Source organism: Lagopus leucura, unplaced genomic scaffold (assembly GCF_019238085.1).
Source record: "Lagopus leucura isolate 7727_CA_CO unplaced genomic scaffold, USGS_WTPT01 Super-Scaffold_760, whole genome shotgun sequence".
Taxonomy (NCBI): domain Eukaryota; kingdom Metazoa; phylum Chordata; class Aves; order Galliformes; family Phasianidae; genus Lagopus; species Lagopus leucura.
The window spans coordinates 1,662,303-1,681,150 of NW_024962257.1; the positions used below are offsets into that span (position 1 = coordinate 1,662,303).

General features: G+C 46.6%; 1 protein-coding gene across 2 annotated transcripts in view; it reads left to right on the forward strand.

Moving 5' to 3' along the window:
* The window catches only part of FAM20C (FAM20C golgi associated secretory pathway kinase), a 55,503-nt gene that overhangs the window by 326 nt on the left and 36,329 nt on the right, over nt 1-18,848 (forward strand). The window contains exons 2-4 of one of the 2 annotated variants that reach the window (XM_042864469.1): nt 82-1,409; nt 2,988-3,160; nt 11,794-11,872. In XM_042864469.1, coding sequence (XP_042720403.1) covers nt 892-1,409; nt 2,988-3,160; nt 11,794-11,872 — 770 coding nt within the window. In that variant the 5' untranslated portion in view covers nt 82-891. Of the gene's footprint in view, nt 1-47; nt 1,410-2,987; nt 3,161-11,793; nt 11,873-18,848 lie in introns of those variants that run through there. The other variant, XM_042864468.1, reaches the window with a different exon arrangement.

Below are 18,848 nucleotides of genomic sequence, written 5' to 3' on the forward strand. Positions count from 1 at the left end.
CCCCCCCCCCCCCCCCCCCCCCCCCCCCCCCCCCCCCCCTTCTTTTTTTTTCCTGTGCCATATTTAACCTTTATGTTGCAGTTGTGCCATCCGACAGTTTTGCAGCCAAAAAAAACCCAACCCAAGCCAAAGGCAAAGCGCAGCTCGGATACAGCAGCCACCCCGGCTAGATCTCAGCTGAGCGCTCATCTCTCCCGAGCGGCGGACAAAGCGATGGATGAAGGAACTGGAACCGCTCGGAGAAAATGATTTTGCAGCCAATGTTCTTAAGCAGTCTCACAGAAGAGAGGGAGCGAGCGGAGAGCGCTTCTGCTGCATCACTGGGCGCATTCAAAGGAAGGAGTCAGCGTTTCCTGCACTGCCAAACGTTATGGATGATTTTTTTCCTTCTGTCGCCTTTCCGTACAGGTTTTCTTAATATTCTTCTTTCCCCCCTCCTTCCCGTCATTTTTTGAACGATGATGATTTAATCGCAGCCAGCCTCAGACGCCGGTTTCTCCTTCAGAACCAGCTCTCGCTATTTGTTGTGATCCCCGTAATAAAAAGCGAGAGAAACCGCGAACAGATGGCTCTAGATATCGCAGTGCCGCTGGCTTTGTTCTCCTATTGATTTTAAAGGCTCCTTTTTCCCATTTTTTTTTTCCCCGATTTTTTTTTTCCCTCCCCCCCTCCCAAGTTCTTGATGGTACTGAGAAATGAGGACCTATCGCTTTTAGCCTGTTTCTGTCGCGGCGCCTATGGAGATAACTTTATTGACTTGATCGTTCGCTGCCCGACCCGCCAGCAGAGCGCCGGAGCCCCGGGGGGGGCGGAAGACCCGCGCCCGCTGCCGGCCGACCCCGCCGCCTCCCCTCCTTCCCTCCCCCGCTAATTCATCAGCCGCTCCCGGCCATGAAAATGCTCCTGGTCCGCAAGTTCCGGGTGCTGATCCTCATGGTGTTCCTCGTCGCCTGCACCATGCACATCATGATCGACCTGCTGCCTCGCCTGGAGCGCCGCGGAGCCGAGAACCGCCCGGGCTGCTCCTGCCCTCCGCCCGCCGCGCCGCCCCGCGCCGCCCCGCGCTGGCCCAGCAAACACACGCTGCGGATCCTGCAGGACTTCAGCGCCGAGCCGGCCTCCAACCTCTCCTCGCAATCGCGGGAGGCGGCGGAGCGGGCGGCGGGCGGCGGAGGGGACGCGGCGGCGGCGGCGGCGGGCGGGGAGGGGGGGGCGACGGGGCGGCCTCGGCGGCTCATCGCTCCCGGAGCCCCGCGCCCGCCGCCCCCCGCCCATGCCGCGCCGCTGGCCGCCCTCTTCCAGCACCCGCTGTACCGCGCCGCCCTGCCCCCGCTGGCCGACGGCGACCTCCTCTTCAATGTCAACAGCGACATCAGGTTCAACCCGCGGGCGGCCGAGCAGAGCGAGTGGTGAGGATCGGGGCGGGGGGGGAAGGAGGGGGGGCGCGGGGTCGGGGCGGAACGCGGCGCGGTGCTGCCCTGCGGCGCGGCCTTTTTGAGGGGGTGTTCCCGAAGAATTGGTGTCACGGCTCGGAGTTAAAGGGAGGGATTCGGGTGTCGGGGGGGGCGAGAAAGGGAGCGGAACCGTCTGCAGGCGTCAGCGGTTGTTTTCCTTCCAAATTTGCCCTGAAATACGGGACGTAACGCAGCAGTGCCGGGAGCAGAGGGTCCCCAGGATGCTGCCTGCAGCTGCAGCCAAAGGCAGATGCTAGTGGAAAAGCAGTGCGAGGCCGGGCTCAGGGACAGCACGACCCCCCTGCCCCGCACCTTCTCATTTGCAGGGGCTGAGCAGTTCGTCCTGCCACCAGCAGCCACACTTTTCTCCAAAGTGAGGTCTAATGTCACAAAGTTCTGCCTTCGGGCTTTGATTGGAGCTCCAGTTTTCACCCTCAGTTAATTCCTGGTGTCCTGGCACCTCAGCAGCCCTCCAGCCTTCAGAGTGCTCCATTGCCTCTGCAAATGTTTTGTTGGCTGGTGAGAAACGCTGGGAAATCTCAATGAGTGAGAAATCCAAAGGCTTGTCTAATCCAACAGCACCCTCTTCCAAACACGCTGACATTGTAGTGTTTAAACAGCTGCATTGTACTGTGCAAAAGCTTTGTGAAGCTGCAGAGCAGCCAGCAGGATCTGAACATTCAGAGGGAGAGGATAAATATCTCCGATTTCTATCCCCTGCACGTGTCAGCAGTCCGGGCTCTTCTGCTTAACAGAAGAGGCTGTGGGGAAAACCTGACAAAGTTCTGGTTTCCCTGGGAAAAAAAAGAAAAACGGCCACAAATGTCAGAACATCAAATGATGGCTAAAAGCATGGGGGACCTTTGGGTGGGAGAAATGTGGCTGTGTCCCATAGGTGGAAGGTGAAGCTGTCCCTATTGGCCACAACACAGCTGCTGCTGTGTGTTTGCCCCCTAAGTTCCCCCAGCAGACATGAAATGTATCACTCACGTGTCATTCTCACAGTCCTTTTCTGTATCAGTATGGTGCTGCTAAGGAAGGGGTGACCTACTGCAAGTTAGTTGCTCTTTAGCAGCAGGCTCAGTTGAGCTGGTTTCTTCTTATTCTTCCTGATTAAAAGGAAGGAGTGGGAACACTGGGTCCGACAGGTCAGGTTTCTGCTGAACCTACTTCCAGCCCCAGCTCTGTTAAATAAAACTTGAGGATGATGTTTTCCTTTGAGTCCAACTTGTAAGAGACGTTTGTAACATAATGCAATCTAAACACAACATTGCAGCTCCACATTTTGGCTGTGTGAGGGCCTCTGTGAGTGCTCAGTTATGTCACTGTCAGTTTTGCTCCTGACTTGCATGGGCTTCAAATCAGGCATGAAGAGTGGAGGTGCCAATCTGGCTTCCCCCACCCGCACGGCTCTCCCTCCCCAGCCCCATTTCTTGGTGCCTGCTACAAACTGTAATGTTATTTCTTTCTCTTCATTTATGGCTTTTTTTTTTTTTTTTTTCCCCTCTTTCCCATGTTTGTTTTTGGTGGTAGGCATAATGAAGGGAATGAAGAGTTTTTGCCAACTGGAGAAACCTCCATAGACTCCTACCCAAACTGGTTAAAATTCCACATTGGCATCAACCGGTACGAGCTGTATTCCAGGCATAACCCTGCAATCGAGGCTTTACTACAAGACCTGGTCTCCCAGAAGATCACCAGTGTTGGTACGTTTGGGCATTAATGGCTTTTATGGCTATTTGCTTGTAGTTCAGATCTCGCTGCTGTTTGAATATTAATGGCTGTTTTGCACGACTTCTCTCTGTGCCTACAACATTGCTTTCTGACTTCTGGGCTCATTTTCCTTGTTAAACATAAGGAGATATTGCCAGCTCTGTATCACCTGAATAATTGAAAAGTCTGCCAGGAAAGCAAGCCCCATTCATTTCTGATGTCCTCCGGTTATCAGGCTGAAAGCGCCCTGTTCAAAAAAAAAAAAGGAAGAAAAGGTTAATGAAAAAATCACAGCCAAAAGCAGATAGCATCCTGCCTGAGCAAAGCATCTGCTGCTTGCTGGTCATTATTTCAGGCTGCGTCTGGAGGGAGGGGAGCAGCAATGAGCCACAGCCCTGCAGCCATGCAGGGAGCATCGAGCGCGGGGGCTCGGAGGGGCTGCATCCCCCTGGGCACAGCTCAGCTCTGCTTGTTCCACTCGGAAGTCCACAACAGGGATGTGCTCCTGTCAGCCTTTGGCTCTGGTTAAACAAGGTGACAGAGTTTGTTGTTGTTTTTTTTTTTTTTCTCGGGGGCTGTTTAATGACAGCATGTGTCTCTTCAAATTTAGCTGCAGAGCTGCACAGGGAGCGAAAAAAACCCGCAGTCTGAATGAAAGCCCTGCGCTGCTAAACAAGCACAGCCCGTGGGCTGCAGGGGCAGAGCTGCACAACCACCGGCCTCCAAGAAAATGGAGAGCCTTGTGCTGACCACAGAACTGCTAAGTCTGTTTCAGGGGCATGAAATAGCAGCTCTGTAAAAGTGCTGATTGCACGGAGCCTCTGCGGGATGAGGTCACCAGGTCTTTAACCCCGCGAGGCAAGAATTCCCCTGGCTTCAGCAGGAAATGGTCCCTGCAAGAATAGCACCCGTAGGCCTATGGCTGACATTTCCATCACGTGAATCCCAGCGGCTGCTGAGCAGAACTAAGGGAGCTCCTTGGTCACCAGGAATGGGCTGAGCACAGATAGCCGGGGTGGGGGAAAGACAGGATGCCCCGGGAGATCAGGTGCAAGCACGGCTGTGCCCTGGATGAGTGCATGGCTGGGAGCTCTGCTCTGAGCTCTGTGGAGTGGAGGCCTGCTGCTGCAGTGCATAGTGCCCAGCTGCTGCCCTGCAGGTGGGGGGACAGGGACTGGGGGACAGCTGGGCTCGAGAAAGAGGACAAACACAGGCTCGTTCTCTGTCCCTACAGCTCTGGATTGGAATGATTAATTAAGGAGCACAGGTGTGATGGCTAAGCTGTGCATTCTCCCATCTCTGGCTCAGAGATGGCACTGCAGGCAGCAGCACACTGCCAGTGCTTTGCCCCGCATGCACACAGTGATTCCTGCAGTAGCAGTGATGTGTGAGCAGAGTCTGAGCCAGCTTTTTTCAGCATTAGCATTGCTCTGTGAGCGCATCCTTTGGCAGACAAGAAGTGCTCTGCCCTTCCCTGCCCCGAGCAGTGAGCGGGCTGTGCCTGGCTTCTTGCAGGGGGGATGCTCAGCCAAACTGCCCTCTGGCTCAGCTGCTGAGGTTCACGCAAAACACATCAGCCCCAGCCATGGTTTGGACTGAGTGGCTGCTGAGTGTCCCTTCTGCAGAGCAGTGAGATGGTTAAGGTTGATGTAGGGATGCTCAAGAAGGGAGATGGGAAGGAGAAATAATAGGTTAGCGCTCACTCTTTGCTCAATTTGAGCTTCTGGGCATGTTGCTTAACCTCTCTATGCTTCAGTTAACCTAGCAGCAGCATTGTTATAATAAAAAATAGGAGTGAAATCCTGACAGTGGTGACGTAAGTGGAAGTTTTGTCATTGGCTTCCCTGAGGCCATGATTTCACCAGTGCGTCGTAAGGATGTGTCATGAGGTTTTCATTAATTATGGTTTCGATAGAGCTTTGAGATCCATGTGGAGAAAAGGCCAGAGCCCGCAGAGGAGGACTGATGATTAACAGCCATTTCCTATGGGACTGTCTCTTTGCTAATGTTTGAACAAGTTGGGGCCTCTTATGCCCCTACATGAAAGCACAGAACTGTGGTTTCTATCAGCGATTCAGTATTACTTCCATAAGCTGAAATATGAAGTACATTTGATAGAAGTATCAGTCACTGTGGGAATGGGCAGCAATCCCAACCTAACATTGAGCTGAGAGGGGGAAGAAGACTTCTGCCTCTGCCCAGCTCAAGAAGCCAGATAGAATGGAGCTGGGAGCTTCCACAGCCTCTGTGGGGCTTCGGGGCTCTCGGTTGGGTTGCAAAGCAAGGAGAGCATCTTGCTAATATACTTCTTTTAATCCATCTTTTATTTCCTGTCGCAAATTCTTAGGATGTTTAAAAATATGTTTTAAAATAACATCTGCCATTTTTCAGCTTTACTGCAGAGCCACAGCAGGGATTCAAAAGCATGTAAGCTGATTAATAAAGAGTAATATATTTGACCAAAGGACATTTATAGGACTTTCACAGTCTTTTGAATATTCCTCCATATTTTCCAATTGGACTGTGCTTTTCTTTATCCTCTTTGCTCTCTGTTCATTTTTTTTTTTTTTTTTTTTATTTTCTGAGGCAGCAGCAAAGATTCCAGGTTAGAAGTAAAAATAAATGGGACTCTTTGTAGCACCCAATCTTCAGGCTCCTTTTTGTAAGTAGGACAATTAAATACCCAGGCTTACATGCATTAGATGAAATGGGATATTGCTCTATCCAGTCTTTTCCCAGCATTCAGATTGTGGCTCTAATAGAATTAGGTGATTTGCCGTGTGGGTTTTTGATACCTCCAGTAATTAGATCCGAACTGCAGCTGAACAGCTTTCTTCACCACGTCGCACTTTCCCTGCTCTCTTTGCATTATTTATGGAGGAGAGTGGTGACCAGATTGATCCTGCCCCATCTATCAGCACTGCTCACACGGCTCCGTAATGTGCAGCGTTGTTTTAAAATGAAAACGGTGACAGAAGCAATTCCCAAGAGCAGGGAGCACCAAGGTGACATTTTCTTGATGTTAAAGTTTAAATGGAACAAAAGCATGGATGGGAAGGAGAGCGTCGCATTCAGCTCCCACAGTGACACCTAGAGCTGGCCTTGGAAAGGACAAGGTTACCCAGAGCTTTGAAGCTGAGGATGTGTTCTGTGCCCTGCATCAACAGATGCAGCTCCTACTCATTCTGAGCAGCATAAAGGGATAGCTCTTAATTTGATTTAATTCAGTGAAAATTTCCCCCTGCCATAAATAGGAGCCTGGAGAGAATTGTTTTCCACTGAGCACCAAATTCCAATTTGCAGAGGAAGCACACGCACAGGCAACTGCGTGCTTCCTTTGCCTTTCAGAACTGTTTATTGCACGCATCAATAATAGCCATGCTTATTAGATATTCTCTTGCATATTTACAAAACGGCTGTGCATAATTGCGCGGTGCTGTCAGCAGTTTAACAACAAATACAGCATGGTGCATTGTAGATCTTCATCTCTCACGTGTTCCTGTCCCAGAGAGCTGTGCTGAAGGACTGTGGTTGAGCAGAACAGGCTTGGGTGATCTCTGGGTTGAGTGAGTTGGGTTTGAGTTTTTGATTCTTTACATTCTCTGGCTGGAAAGATTTGGAAACATAGCTGACTGGTTCATTTCTGAACCTGCAGTGCCTTCAGTTTGTGCAGGCAGTGATGAGGCAGTAAGCATGAGGTTGCTCATGCAGTGAAGGAGTGCTGCAATTCAGCAAGGTGGACTCTGTTTCAACTCAGGAAAAAGAAAAGAAAAAAGAGAGTAGGCAGTAAATACTAAACCTAAACTCTGGCGCTGAAGGAAATTATAAAAATCTCATCAAAGGAAAGGGAAAAGTGCTGCTGAAAACGTAATGCAATGTAGCACCATTGATTTACTGTATAAGGAAACAGTGAATCAGCCAAGAATCAACAGATTGATTAAATGTACAACTCCAGATGAAAAGAAAGGACTTACAGTGTACAACAAAGCCACTGAATGGTTTCACAGATCTCTTCCCTGTCAGAAATCTTTACTATCTTGACTAAAGCAAGAAAGGTCTTTAAAAACAAGTTAGCAGGATTGGCTGATCAAGAACAAATTAAGAGATGATGATGGTTTGAACTCGATTTGAAATCTATTCTGTGCAGCTTGTGTGGGGCCATGTCTTTAGCCTGGGGCAGAATACTGCTTGTTAAAGCCAGTCATAGAGTCATAGAGTCACAGAATGGTTTGGGTTGGAAGGGACCTGTAGGACCATCTAGCTCCAACCCTGTGCTATAGGCAGGGACACCTCCTGCTAGATCAGTCAACATGTTCATGCTAGATTTAAGCTTGATCTATAAAATAGGATCTGAATGGATCTGAACATCTATTTCAGACATCTGTTCATCTTTTTGACTTTGACTTTGGCTTTGACTGGATCGTGTTGCTCAGGCATTAGCACTGCATAAATAACCGAAACAAAGTGTTCAGAGGTCCTTTTGGAGCTCTCACTTTCCATCAGAAAACCATATAGGCAAGAGTTATCATGCAGCAAAACTGAACTGGAAATCCAGATCAATTCCTTTTGGGTCAAATCACACTGGCCATCACTGGATCTCTACCGAGTCTGTACTAGATGATTTAGAAGAGGGAGATAGAAACCATGTAGCATACAGGTGTAGAAACAGGCTTGAAAGGATAGGCAGTGTATCTTTTACACTGGTGGTATCTGTGGATCAGGAGGGAAATTCATTGGGAAGTCTTGTATTGATGAGTTTTCAGGAGGAGGAGGAGGGGACGGGATGGAAGAATAGCAGACATGGCGTGTAGCTATGTCAAAAAACTCATTAGGTGCAAATACTGAAGGCATTTTTAGAGGCATGATTCAAAGTCCATCATAGAAAACAGAAAGAATCTCTCTGATTTCACTGCTTTTGGACGGACTCTCCAGGAGAAGGATATCTCAGGGGATTTTTTGCAAAGCCTCCTAAACTTGGGAAGATTTCTAATCACGACCAAAAGATCTTGCCCTGGGTTAAGAGGAAAGTTTAATGCTGCATTCCCTTTCTTTCTATTTTGGGGAAAAAGAAAGATTTTTAATTGCCTGGAGGTAAAATAGCAACGGTTCTATTGGGATTTGGTTTGAACACTGTGCCAGTACGTTCAGATGCTGCAGAAGAGGGAATTTGAAGTATTCCTTTTCCAGAGCTGCTCTTGTTACAGCAGCTTCAGAAACCTTAAAAAAAAAAAAACAAACATGAAATCAGAGTTTGACTAGAGGCTCCCTTTGGAATCAGAACAGCATGACATTGTGAGACCTTTTAAAAATTATATAAGCTTGCTGATCATAGACAAGACAGATTGCAATGGCGTAGCATCTTCCAGTTCCTTGAAAAATTGTGTATTCTGCTCCAGGGAATTCTAAATTCTTCAGAAACGTTCTTAATGGGCAGTAGGTGACAGCACAAGGACATCTGCAGATAAGCAAACACTGTTTGTCCAGGATAAGTTCCTGGAAGATGACGTGGCTACTGCTGTTTGCCTGGGATGACCAAAGGGATGTATTTAATTGAGGTTTGAGCAGGAAAGAAACACAGCTTAGAAAAGGAGAGAGAAGCCAGTAGTCTGCTGTAACAGTAAGGGTCAAGGAATGTAATCAGGCCTGGAAGTCCTGGTGAGCCATCTCCAGTGAGACCTGCTCTTCTCCAATTGCCACCCCCATGATTTGGGCACCTTCCTCAGGCTCTGCTCCCCATTCTACTTCATTTAGAGATGCATTAAGGATCTTACGGGGTTCAGCAGGATAGTCTGGGCTCAGCACCGTGTGTTTCCCTCTCTTTAGGGAGGGAACATTAGGTGTTAGACTTGCTGCAATCTTTGAATCTCCTCTGGCCTGTCCAATGACTAGCTGAAGTGGGAATGTCTGGAGCCTAAAGAACATGGAGGGCAGCCAACACGGAGCTCATGTGGCACTGACCACAGTGCCTTTGGCTGCCAGCATACTTTCTCACAAGGCCCCATGCAACGCTGCTCCCATTGATGTCACCCTCTGTTTTGGAAGGGCCCAAAGTTTTCTCCTGGCAGCAGCAGTGGGAGAGCATCCCAGCCAAACTTCAGTTGGGTCGAGGCTACTATTGCAACCAATTCAGACAATACAAAGGATGGATCTAAGAAGACCAAGAGATGCTTTTGTCTTACTTCAGCTCAGTTCTTTCTGACAGGAAACCAGGCCTCTGTGTCTCATGGAAGAATTATGCTGAATTGTTAATCTTCTTCATACATTCCCCCTTTTCGGTGATGACACACTCTCTGTTGAGTTCAGCTGCTAACAAAATCATTATCTGTTGAGTGGCTTCAATTTGCTGAGAAACCAGTCAGCTTAATGCATCTGATGCTTTGTGCTTAGAAATAGGCATGCTGGAACATCCTTTTTTTCTTCTTTGCATTTCTGTGGTTTCCCAAAGCCTTGGCTTCCCAGCTATACCTCAAAATAGGCTCTGTCCTTCCCACTTTTGCAATGGGCTTACAGGATATTTGCTGTATTTTGGACTTATATGGCTCAAGGAGGAGAGGGAGCCAGAGTCTAAGCCCTAAGCTATTCATAATTCAACCAAAAAGCATACATTATGTAAATTTTAAAGAAAAAAACATGCAGTTTTCGTTTGTTGCGATCAGTTTGCAACCAGCTGTACTGAGATTGGTGAGCTAGGGAGGTTTATACCTGGCAGAAGGGACAAAGTTCTGCCCTTTGATCCCAAGATACATTGCTGACCTAACTGAAGGCATCCCACATGAATAGGGTTGCAATTACAGGTTATGCCTTAAAAAGGCAGGCAAACTCTGCTCCTTTGGCAGCAGCTGGGCCGGGATGTTCATGGAACGGTGGGGGGTCTGTGTGGGTCTTTGTAGGCATGAGGCAAGGGCAGCTCCAGCTGCCTGCCCGCTATCCAAAGCAAGAAGAAACATTTCCAGAGTGCATGGCTGAGCTGTGATGTTCCTGGGGCAGCACGTGCATGGTTTGGATGGATGTTTGCTGTTCCTCATTGGCTTCAGGCTCTGGGCTTGGTAGAAAAAAAATGCCTATATCTTCCTTCAGGTGCAGATCAACTGACATGCTTTGCACAAGAGAGAGAGTTTGGTACATGAAAACCACATGCTTCTGCTTTACCTGTTCAGTGCAAGTTATTTAATGCCCTTTAATTACTAATTATTTATTTGTTCCTTTGGGATTGACTGGTAATGCAAGAGAGGGCAGGGGTCAGCAAAACAGCAAGGCAGGAGGGATTTTTGTTCTAAGGGAAGTGTAATCACACTGACCAGATTTACACAGCATTTTGTTGCAAAAACATGGATTACAAGGGCTGAAAGAGAGCTGTTGACCTACCAGTAATATGGCATGGAGAGGAGCAATTAAAAAGGTTGTGCAGCTAGTGGCACTGCTTAGAGAAAGAGGATGTGCAGGTTATGTGGGTTGAACAAGGGTAGCTCAAAGCCAAAATTGACGGAGCAAGGTAACCTGACATTCGTAGTGTTCTGCAGCCGACACAGGTTTTTTCAGAACTGCAAAGAAAGGGATTGATGATGTGATCATTTATGGGAAGCGTTTTGAAAGGACTGACTCATCCCCACAGATAGGGCTGTGGTGGCTCTCCCAGCACAGGAGTGAGTGAAAGAGTTAGAGCATGGGTTATTTCAATTGTTCAGAGCAGTTTTGATTGAGATGGTGAAAAAGCAGCTGGTTTGCCAAAGTGTATGTTTACCTTTTTCAGTAAACTTTTCATCAAGTAAAATGCATTTTAGGAACTCTTACATCAAAATAAAAAAGGCTCTGACTTTAAAAACACTGTAATCTGGCTGTTAACATGATATTGTTCAAGTTGTACAGATTGGTATGAATGAATGTCAGTCTTAAATTCCCATGAGCTCCCAGCTGGGATGTGAATTCATTGTCTGAGCTGTTGGCCCCATGTGCATGGAGTGGACTGCAGCCCCTGCCCTCCCCACACAGCCAGTGACCCTCTGCACACCTCTGCTATCCTCTGCAACCACCATGGGGTCTCCTGAAAGTTAGTGGATAATTCTGGATAAATCTCCATTGTGCAGAAAGGAGGTGGATTTACATACTGCTCAGCAGCAATGATTAAAATCGCAGCAGAGATCAGAGGCTGCTCCAGTATCTGCTCATACTTTTAATTCAGCAGATGTCTGCTGTGCATCGGACCGTAATGCCAGCTACAGCTGGCTTTGAAACCATCCTATCTGCCTTCCCAGTGTGTACCTCTTGTTAGCAAGAAGTCCCAAAGTAGTTGAAGATGGAGAAAACAGGACTCCAGTGAGCTGTTCCCATACCCGCTCCTCAGTCAGGGTGCTTAGAGCCCACCATGGTTCTACCGTGACCAGCTGAAGAACACAAAGACGTGTCAGAGAGTACCATCCATTTTCAGTCCTGGCCAGCAGCACCAGGCTCTCCCCTGTTCTGCAACCACTGAATAATCTGTTATCCAGTTAGGATTGCCCTGCTTAGTGCTCAGATGCCGCAGTGCTGCGTTTGGTACAGAGCAGAGGTGTGTGCTTTCATTTCAAGGAAGCTGAATGTAAGTAGATCCATATGTAGCATTTTAAAGGGGTTTTGCTTTTTCCCACAGCAATGAAGTCAGGAGGCACCCAACTGAAGCTGATCATGACGTTCCAGAATTATGGACAAGCACTGTTCAAGCCAATGAAGTAAGTGAAATACCGTCTGGCTGCATTGTATAGCCTGTTGCCTAATTCAAAGCCATTAGGAATTTGGTCAGTATTGCTCGAGGTTGGTGGGGCTGATTGGCTAGGCTGGCTGCTCAGTGTAGGGCTGTAGGGTGTATGGTAACCTTGCCCTGCCAGGCTGGGCTTCGGAGCTTATATTTCAGATGCGTTTTAGTTTTCTCAGGAGTGTTACTCATTCTGATCTCTGTGGAATCTCCCATCATAAATATAGGGTATTCTCAGTATTTCTTTTTTATGTAAATGTATTCTGCAGGTCTGAGCTTTATCCAATGTCAGTTCTCCTCTGGAATATGACCACATGTGGGAGATGGCTCCAAATAGTTTTGGGAAGACCTGAATAGTATTTGTCTGATTAATTATAATTCAATCCACTGGTTGTCTGTATTGAAGAGCTGAGTTAGTCATTTGACTGTGGCAATGCTGACTGTGAAATGTGTTCATTTGAGTGTGATGGTACAAGGTAATAGATCTGGAGACAAGGGGAAGGGCTGGGATGAGGCAGTGATGATTTGCACCTGCATCAGGCTGGCCAGATCCCACTGAGATCACAGAGGTTATTCAGGCATAAAGGAGAAGTAGAAGAGTTCCAAACCCTGACCTCTGTGTTTGTGTTGTAATAAGGAAAATGACTCTGTGCTTGTTGTAGATGGCTTAGCAAAGACTCTGGGTGTTGCAAAATGTTTAATGAAGCTACTCAATATCTGTGTCAAGGGTACCACTGGAATAATAAATTCATTTCCTTCTTTTGTTCCCACTGAGGAGAAGATACATTAATTATCTCTAGGATGCCCATAAAGGAGTAAAGCAGTTCAGAATGAGTGGTTTGGAATACATACTGGCATTGTGTTATGGCTCTAGTGGGGAACACAGCTCGTGGGGTAAGCTGCTGGTTGGGGGCTGAGATAAATTCCCAGTTTTACTGCAGATTTTGCTGTAGACTGACCTCAGACAAGTACAGACTTCACTTGATCTTATTTGACTGCCAGAAGGGACAAATAATTGGTTCCTGCTTGCTTCAACTCAAGCCTGAGCAGGAGCTCACCTTGTGTGCATTTATCCTGGGGTTTACATGGAAATCCTTTGAGTTTCCAGGCACAAGGATATTGTGCAAAAGCAAGATGCCTCCATGTTATTGCCCACATTACACACAAATTTCTCCATGTGTCTGGTGGGTCCCTAATTCATGGGAAGAGTTCAGAGGAATCAGAGATATCAGATCAAAGGGAAAGTGCTATCTGAGAGTATCTACTCCAACATCTTCCCTTTCTCTGCCTCTGCTCTGAATCCTCAGGTCATCAGATCATCAGTCCATGGGTCCAACCCCTACATTTGCAAGTTTGGTGCATTTGAGCACAATTCCTATTTGTTTCCCATCCTCCATGGCAAACCAAGAACTGGGCACATCTAGGGAGCCTTTAAGAACAAGAAAGAATCATGGTTGTGCAGTTGGCTTTTTACATAGGGTGTGATTTGTTTCTTCTCCATTTGCTGAGATGCAGATAATTTCAATCTCTATCTTTGGTATGACATTGTAATTTTGGGAATGCTAATGAGGTTAAATCAAAAGTTTACTGCTTCTACCCTGCCTTGGCAAGATGATGGATGACAATAGATGTATAGCCACTTTCCTGTACAGAAGCAATTACTACCATCCACCAGCACAACAACAAAAGATGATGATGTCTTAATCATTCCCTTTGCTTAAAGCGAAGGGCAGCAATATCTTATTTCCTCCCTGATCTCTGCATTAAATACACATCTGGAAAAAGCAGCTTTAGAACATTCAGCATCTGTGTTCCCAGGCACCACACCTTACAGCAGTAATGCTGCTTTGTGTTGATCATTGCCAAAGCACATTAGTGATTTTGAATAAGAATGTTTGCAAGCATTTGTCTTCATTCTGGTAACAGTGAGCAGGGAGCCAGATGCTCGCCTAGTGTAAATCTTCTGAGCTCCTTTGGCATCTGGTCCCATTGGCATCTTTCACTAACTTACAGAAATGTTTGTAGCATCATTTCTTGATATGGAAATAAGCAGCCCAGAACTGAAAACAAGCAAGCAAACAAAAAAGTCAGGCTTTTAAAGCAATGAGACTTCTTGTAGGACCTTACTGAGCACACAGACAGTTTCTGGTGCTCCTTTTCTGCAGGGTGCCCCCCTGATCCAGGCTTCACACAGCTGGCTGTGCCTTCCCAGTGCAGCACACCAGGGGCAACTGACAAATCAGGGCCATATCTCCTAAATATACTCTTGTCACAGCACTGATGGTGTGAAGGGTGTTTAAAAAAATAAATTAATTAGAGAAGCATGAAACCTCACCTTCTGTGATCAGCTGGTCGATGGATGCACTTGAGAGCCAGGAGGTTCCCACGCAGTACATCCTCTGTGTTTCAGTTGTCACTGGGCAGTCAGCTCCATGGCTTTTTGTAGTAGCAGAAATTATGTTTTTCTCTCTCTGGAGCTGATAAGGCCCTTCATACAAGCAATCTTCACAAATCCCAGGTAATACACTTGTTAAATGGCATGAAGTGCCCAGCTGCAAATGAAAAACCAGAGCTTGAGTTCATCACCTCAGTGCTGTAGAGGAGGCAGTAAGAGTTACATCTCCATACTGAGCTGAACTGCATTACTGATTTTCAGAGAACAGAGCTGGCATCTGAGTATTTCAAGCTTGAACACAACGAAAATTGATAGTCCTGCACTTCTCACCCTGCCTGGAATATGAAGTTCTGATAGCTGAATGTTGTGAGGTCCACAGAGGGTAATGTGCAGGGTGGGCCAGTTTGCTTGGTTTTGATTCGTTTGAGCTAGTTGGAAAACTGGTTTTGCTACAGATAACTGCACCTGGCATCCCCTGAACTGAGCTAATGCCTTTTTGAGGAGGATACCTGCACAGCAAGGAGACGAGGGAACCCTTCGCAATCACAGCCAGGTATCTGCTCATGAAAGGAGAGGTCTCCATCCTTCAGCAATGCTTTCTGTAGGAGAGCCACAGCAAAATGTCCTCCCTGGGAAGCCTCTTGGAATGTGCAGAACTCGTAGAACTTGTTCTGCCCTGTCCCAGCCTCCTAATTCCACGTTGCATTCATCCAGAGTGTAAGCCAGCTCTGGAAACACCCAGGCGGGCTTTGGAAATGGGAGAAGCAGAATCTGCCTTTGGCACTTCTGTGCTCAGTGCTTGCTGTGCTTGGTGTTAACTGACAGCTCTTCATCTGGTCATCGATCCAGGGTAGTGGAGCAGATGAGAGGCGGGGAGCTTAGCAGTCAGGGAAATGTGATAGTGGTAAATAAAGCCCCATCAGCTGCAATTATTTTATTTATCTGTGGCTCTGCATCTTCATTGCTGAAATAATTGCCCATAAAGGATTGCAGAGGAAGCCAGATCTATTTATAAATCCTATGGCCCACTGTAGATCCCTTTGCTAGTTCCAAATGCATCATAGAAAAAGTGAATATTTGCTAAAACTCCAGGGAAGATTTAATGTATTTGCAATGTATCTTACAGCTAATGTGTAGTTTTATTTAGCTCGTAACACTTCGATCATACAAAATTATTACCAGATGGGACAGGAAAAAAATAGCAGCCTCCTCTTCTCCCATGATTAGCGTGTCTAAATTCATTAGTATTGTAGAGCATAAAAAAAATTATTTATATGATTGCTGATAACTGCAGTCACAGCTTTCTGCATGACTTAGCAGGTAAGGATGGTGTAGAGCCGTAAATTCCAAAGGGTTTTGGCTTATTTGTCCAAAAAGAACACGTGCTTTATATTTTTATTTGGTTTCCTTTTGTTCTGTGAGCTGGTGGAGTTGAACAGCTGGCTCAGCAACAAAGCCAACACACTTTTTTTTTTTCCCCAATGCTTTATTCTTGAGGAGGGAGATCCTGCGCCAGCGGTCAGCATCAGGACTGCTCTCAGAGCCAGGATTTTGAGAGAGGTTTTCACAGTTCCTTATGGAGAAGCCAAATAGAATCGAAAAGCAAATGGTATCTTGTGACAGGAATTGTGAGCAAAGTGTCGGACAGTCTGTGTTTAGCAATGGCATTTCTCACTGCCAGTTGTATGGACTGCTTTGTACGAATATGTAGGAATGGTATTCATTAGGAAATCTTTGAGGTTCATTTGTTCTATTGAAGAAACACTACTGTATCGTGTGAATCCACTTTTGACTGGAAGAGGTTAAGGCCAATTCTGTTCCAAGTTCAGAAGTTGCCTGATATTTTTAACATCTTTTTCCTTTTCTCCTGTTTTTACAAGTCCTGATGTAGGGTTGGTGAGAGCCACGTGGCTGCTCCTCCAGTAACTGCTGCTCGCAGTTACAATCTTTAATAAAGCAGAACTAATTAGCATCAGGGTGATATCAGGCCAGAAGAGTCTTTTAGGTCATGAAGTCCAAGCTCCTTGAATCGCAGGCAATCATCTCATGCAATCTCATACATAAACAGATCCAACCCTGCTGACCCTGTTTTTGTACCCTTTGTCCCTTCCGCTCCTCCTGAAACCCACTGCTGTGGTGTCTTCCGTGTTTTGCATTAATTGCAATTTAACAGTTTAATCGCAGAAGTTTGTTTCTGTGTCTTCATAGAAGAAATGCTTCGTGCTGACACCTATTTTGCTGGAGTGTCAGCTGGCAGGGTGCACCTTCCAGCATGGACAAATCCCCAGTCCCCAGAGGCAGCACCCTTCTTAGCGCCAGCTGCAAGATAAGTAGTCAGCATGTACAGAGGTGCTGCTTTATAGAAACAAACCCAGCACGCTTGCCTTCTAGCTTCTGTAATGTTCCTGTAGCTCAAAGACACAGGCACTGTTAGCTGGGTTGAAATCTACCAGCCAAGGTCATGGGAAAGATAATATATGTGCTTCGATTGGCAAAGCACTGCTTTTTATTGACTTTTAAATGTCATGCTTATAAAGGCAAAGGATTAACAGCCTTCTTGGAGTTTCTCTTTGATTTCCTTTTAGGAGTGCTCAACAAATAATGCATCTTTTGATGGGGTTATTAAACAGGGCAAACAACCCCCATGCTACAAACAACTGTTAATCGTCTTCATTTCCTACCGTTAGATCCCCTTCTGGAAGCTGCAGTGTAACTGCTGTACCTGTGAAAAGCAGCCTCCAGGCCTGATCTTCGTACCAATTAGCTCAGTGTAATTCTTACGACTTAGTCAAGTCGTAAGTCAAGACACAGTTCAAGTCAGAGGAGTCGAAATGAACTTAGCATCGGGGTGGCTGGAAGATTGCTTTCCTTATTACATTGCATATCATGCTGTTTTGAGGAAATACATTTTGCAAACCTGTTGCATTTCAGCTGGCAGGCATCCAGTATAAACACGCTGTTATAAGTCAACGTGGCAATTAAATCAAATTGCAGTGTTTTCTCTGAGCTGCTACAGAAGTGAGATATGCATACAGTAGCTGCTACTCTAGAAGCCTTCCAGGATTAACACTTGGGCAGGCTGGAATGTGCTGTGTGAAATCCAGCAGAGCAGTCACTGGTCAAAGTGCAAACCCAGCCATTGGGTTTTGTTGCTCCGTTGTGCTGCTGAGCTGTGTTACTGTGCTGCTCCCCTAAGAACTCTCTTTCGGCACGAGGTGGGTTGTTGGAGACCCAAGGATGAATGAGCTGGGTGGAAGGCTGGGGTTAGTAATGCCAGTATTCAGCTAGAGGAAGTGCATTTTAAAACCAAGAGAAGTGATGTTTTGTAACATCATGGAGAATAAATGCATTTTTTTTTTTGTTTTTTTTTTTGCTGCTGGAAGTGCCAAACCATCATCAGATATTCTGTGGACCTCATACGTAAGACTTTTGTCTTTATAAAGATATATTCAAATCCTTACCTACCAAATCCCTGCTGAAATATTTACCTCGCTCAGATTGACAGGCAGATTCTGTTTCCATTTAGCTCAGGAATGAGCCTGGAGTAAGCTAGATGAATTGTATCACTTGATATTTGAGTTGTGTGAGATCTGAATGTGGGATTTAATGAAGACAGTAGAGGTTGCCGTGTAGTATTTCAGTTCACAACACTTCAACGTGTTGTGTATTATGCATGAATTGTTTTTCTCTTTTCTAGCTAATCCTGTTCACCAAACCATCCTGCAATATCTCAGTGCAAATTGTACTTTAGCACTCAGCAGTGCCGGTGGTCCAAATCTCATTTATGCAAATAGGAAAATTTGCAGTGACTTCATGGAGAGTTGGATGGGGATTGATGCTGACTGATAGCACTGGACAGTAATGAAACTCAGTCTTCTGTCTGCCAGTGTGCACCGCGTTCCCCCTTGCCACAGTTCAGCAACTGCTGCCTGAAATATTGATCAATCCCATCCAGCCCAAGAGCAATCTCTTCTCCAGTTCTGCAAGTGTGTTTATGAAATGACCCCAGAGTCAAAGTCTGAAAAGTCCAGGTAGCTCAAAGGTTGTCTGCTTGGATTATGGCCTGTAGGGACCACTGTCAGAGGCATTTCACCAGCCAGAAAGAGGAAAACAAACCTCTTTTCCTCTTTTTGGCAGCAGCTCTGTTGTACTGTCCCATGCCCAGCTGCCCTGTGCTGAATGGTGTGACCTGGTGCTGCTGGGAGCAGAGCTTCCTCCTGCAAAGCAGAGCTGTTGTGCAGGATACCACACCTCCTGGGGTTCTGCCCCATCCCATAACAGGGGCAGAGTGCTGAGCAGCCCCCTGCTGCCACTGATGGTGAATTCTCCGAAATTCTCCCACCCCTTACGTCCTCTTGGCAGCTTCAGCTCCTGGCAGGCGAAGACTTAATTCTGCAGCCCTTGGAGGTCTCTGAGACTGGAGGCTTTTGCATGAATAATCCAAGGTTTGCATTTTTCTTCGCCTTGTTTTTAGGATTTATTCTGCATATGATGCTCAGTGTCCATTTTGGGCTCTTGTCTTGTACACAAATGGCCACAGTGTCCCTCATCACCTTTT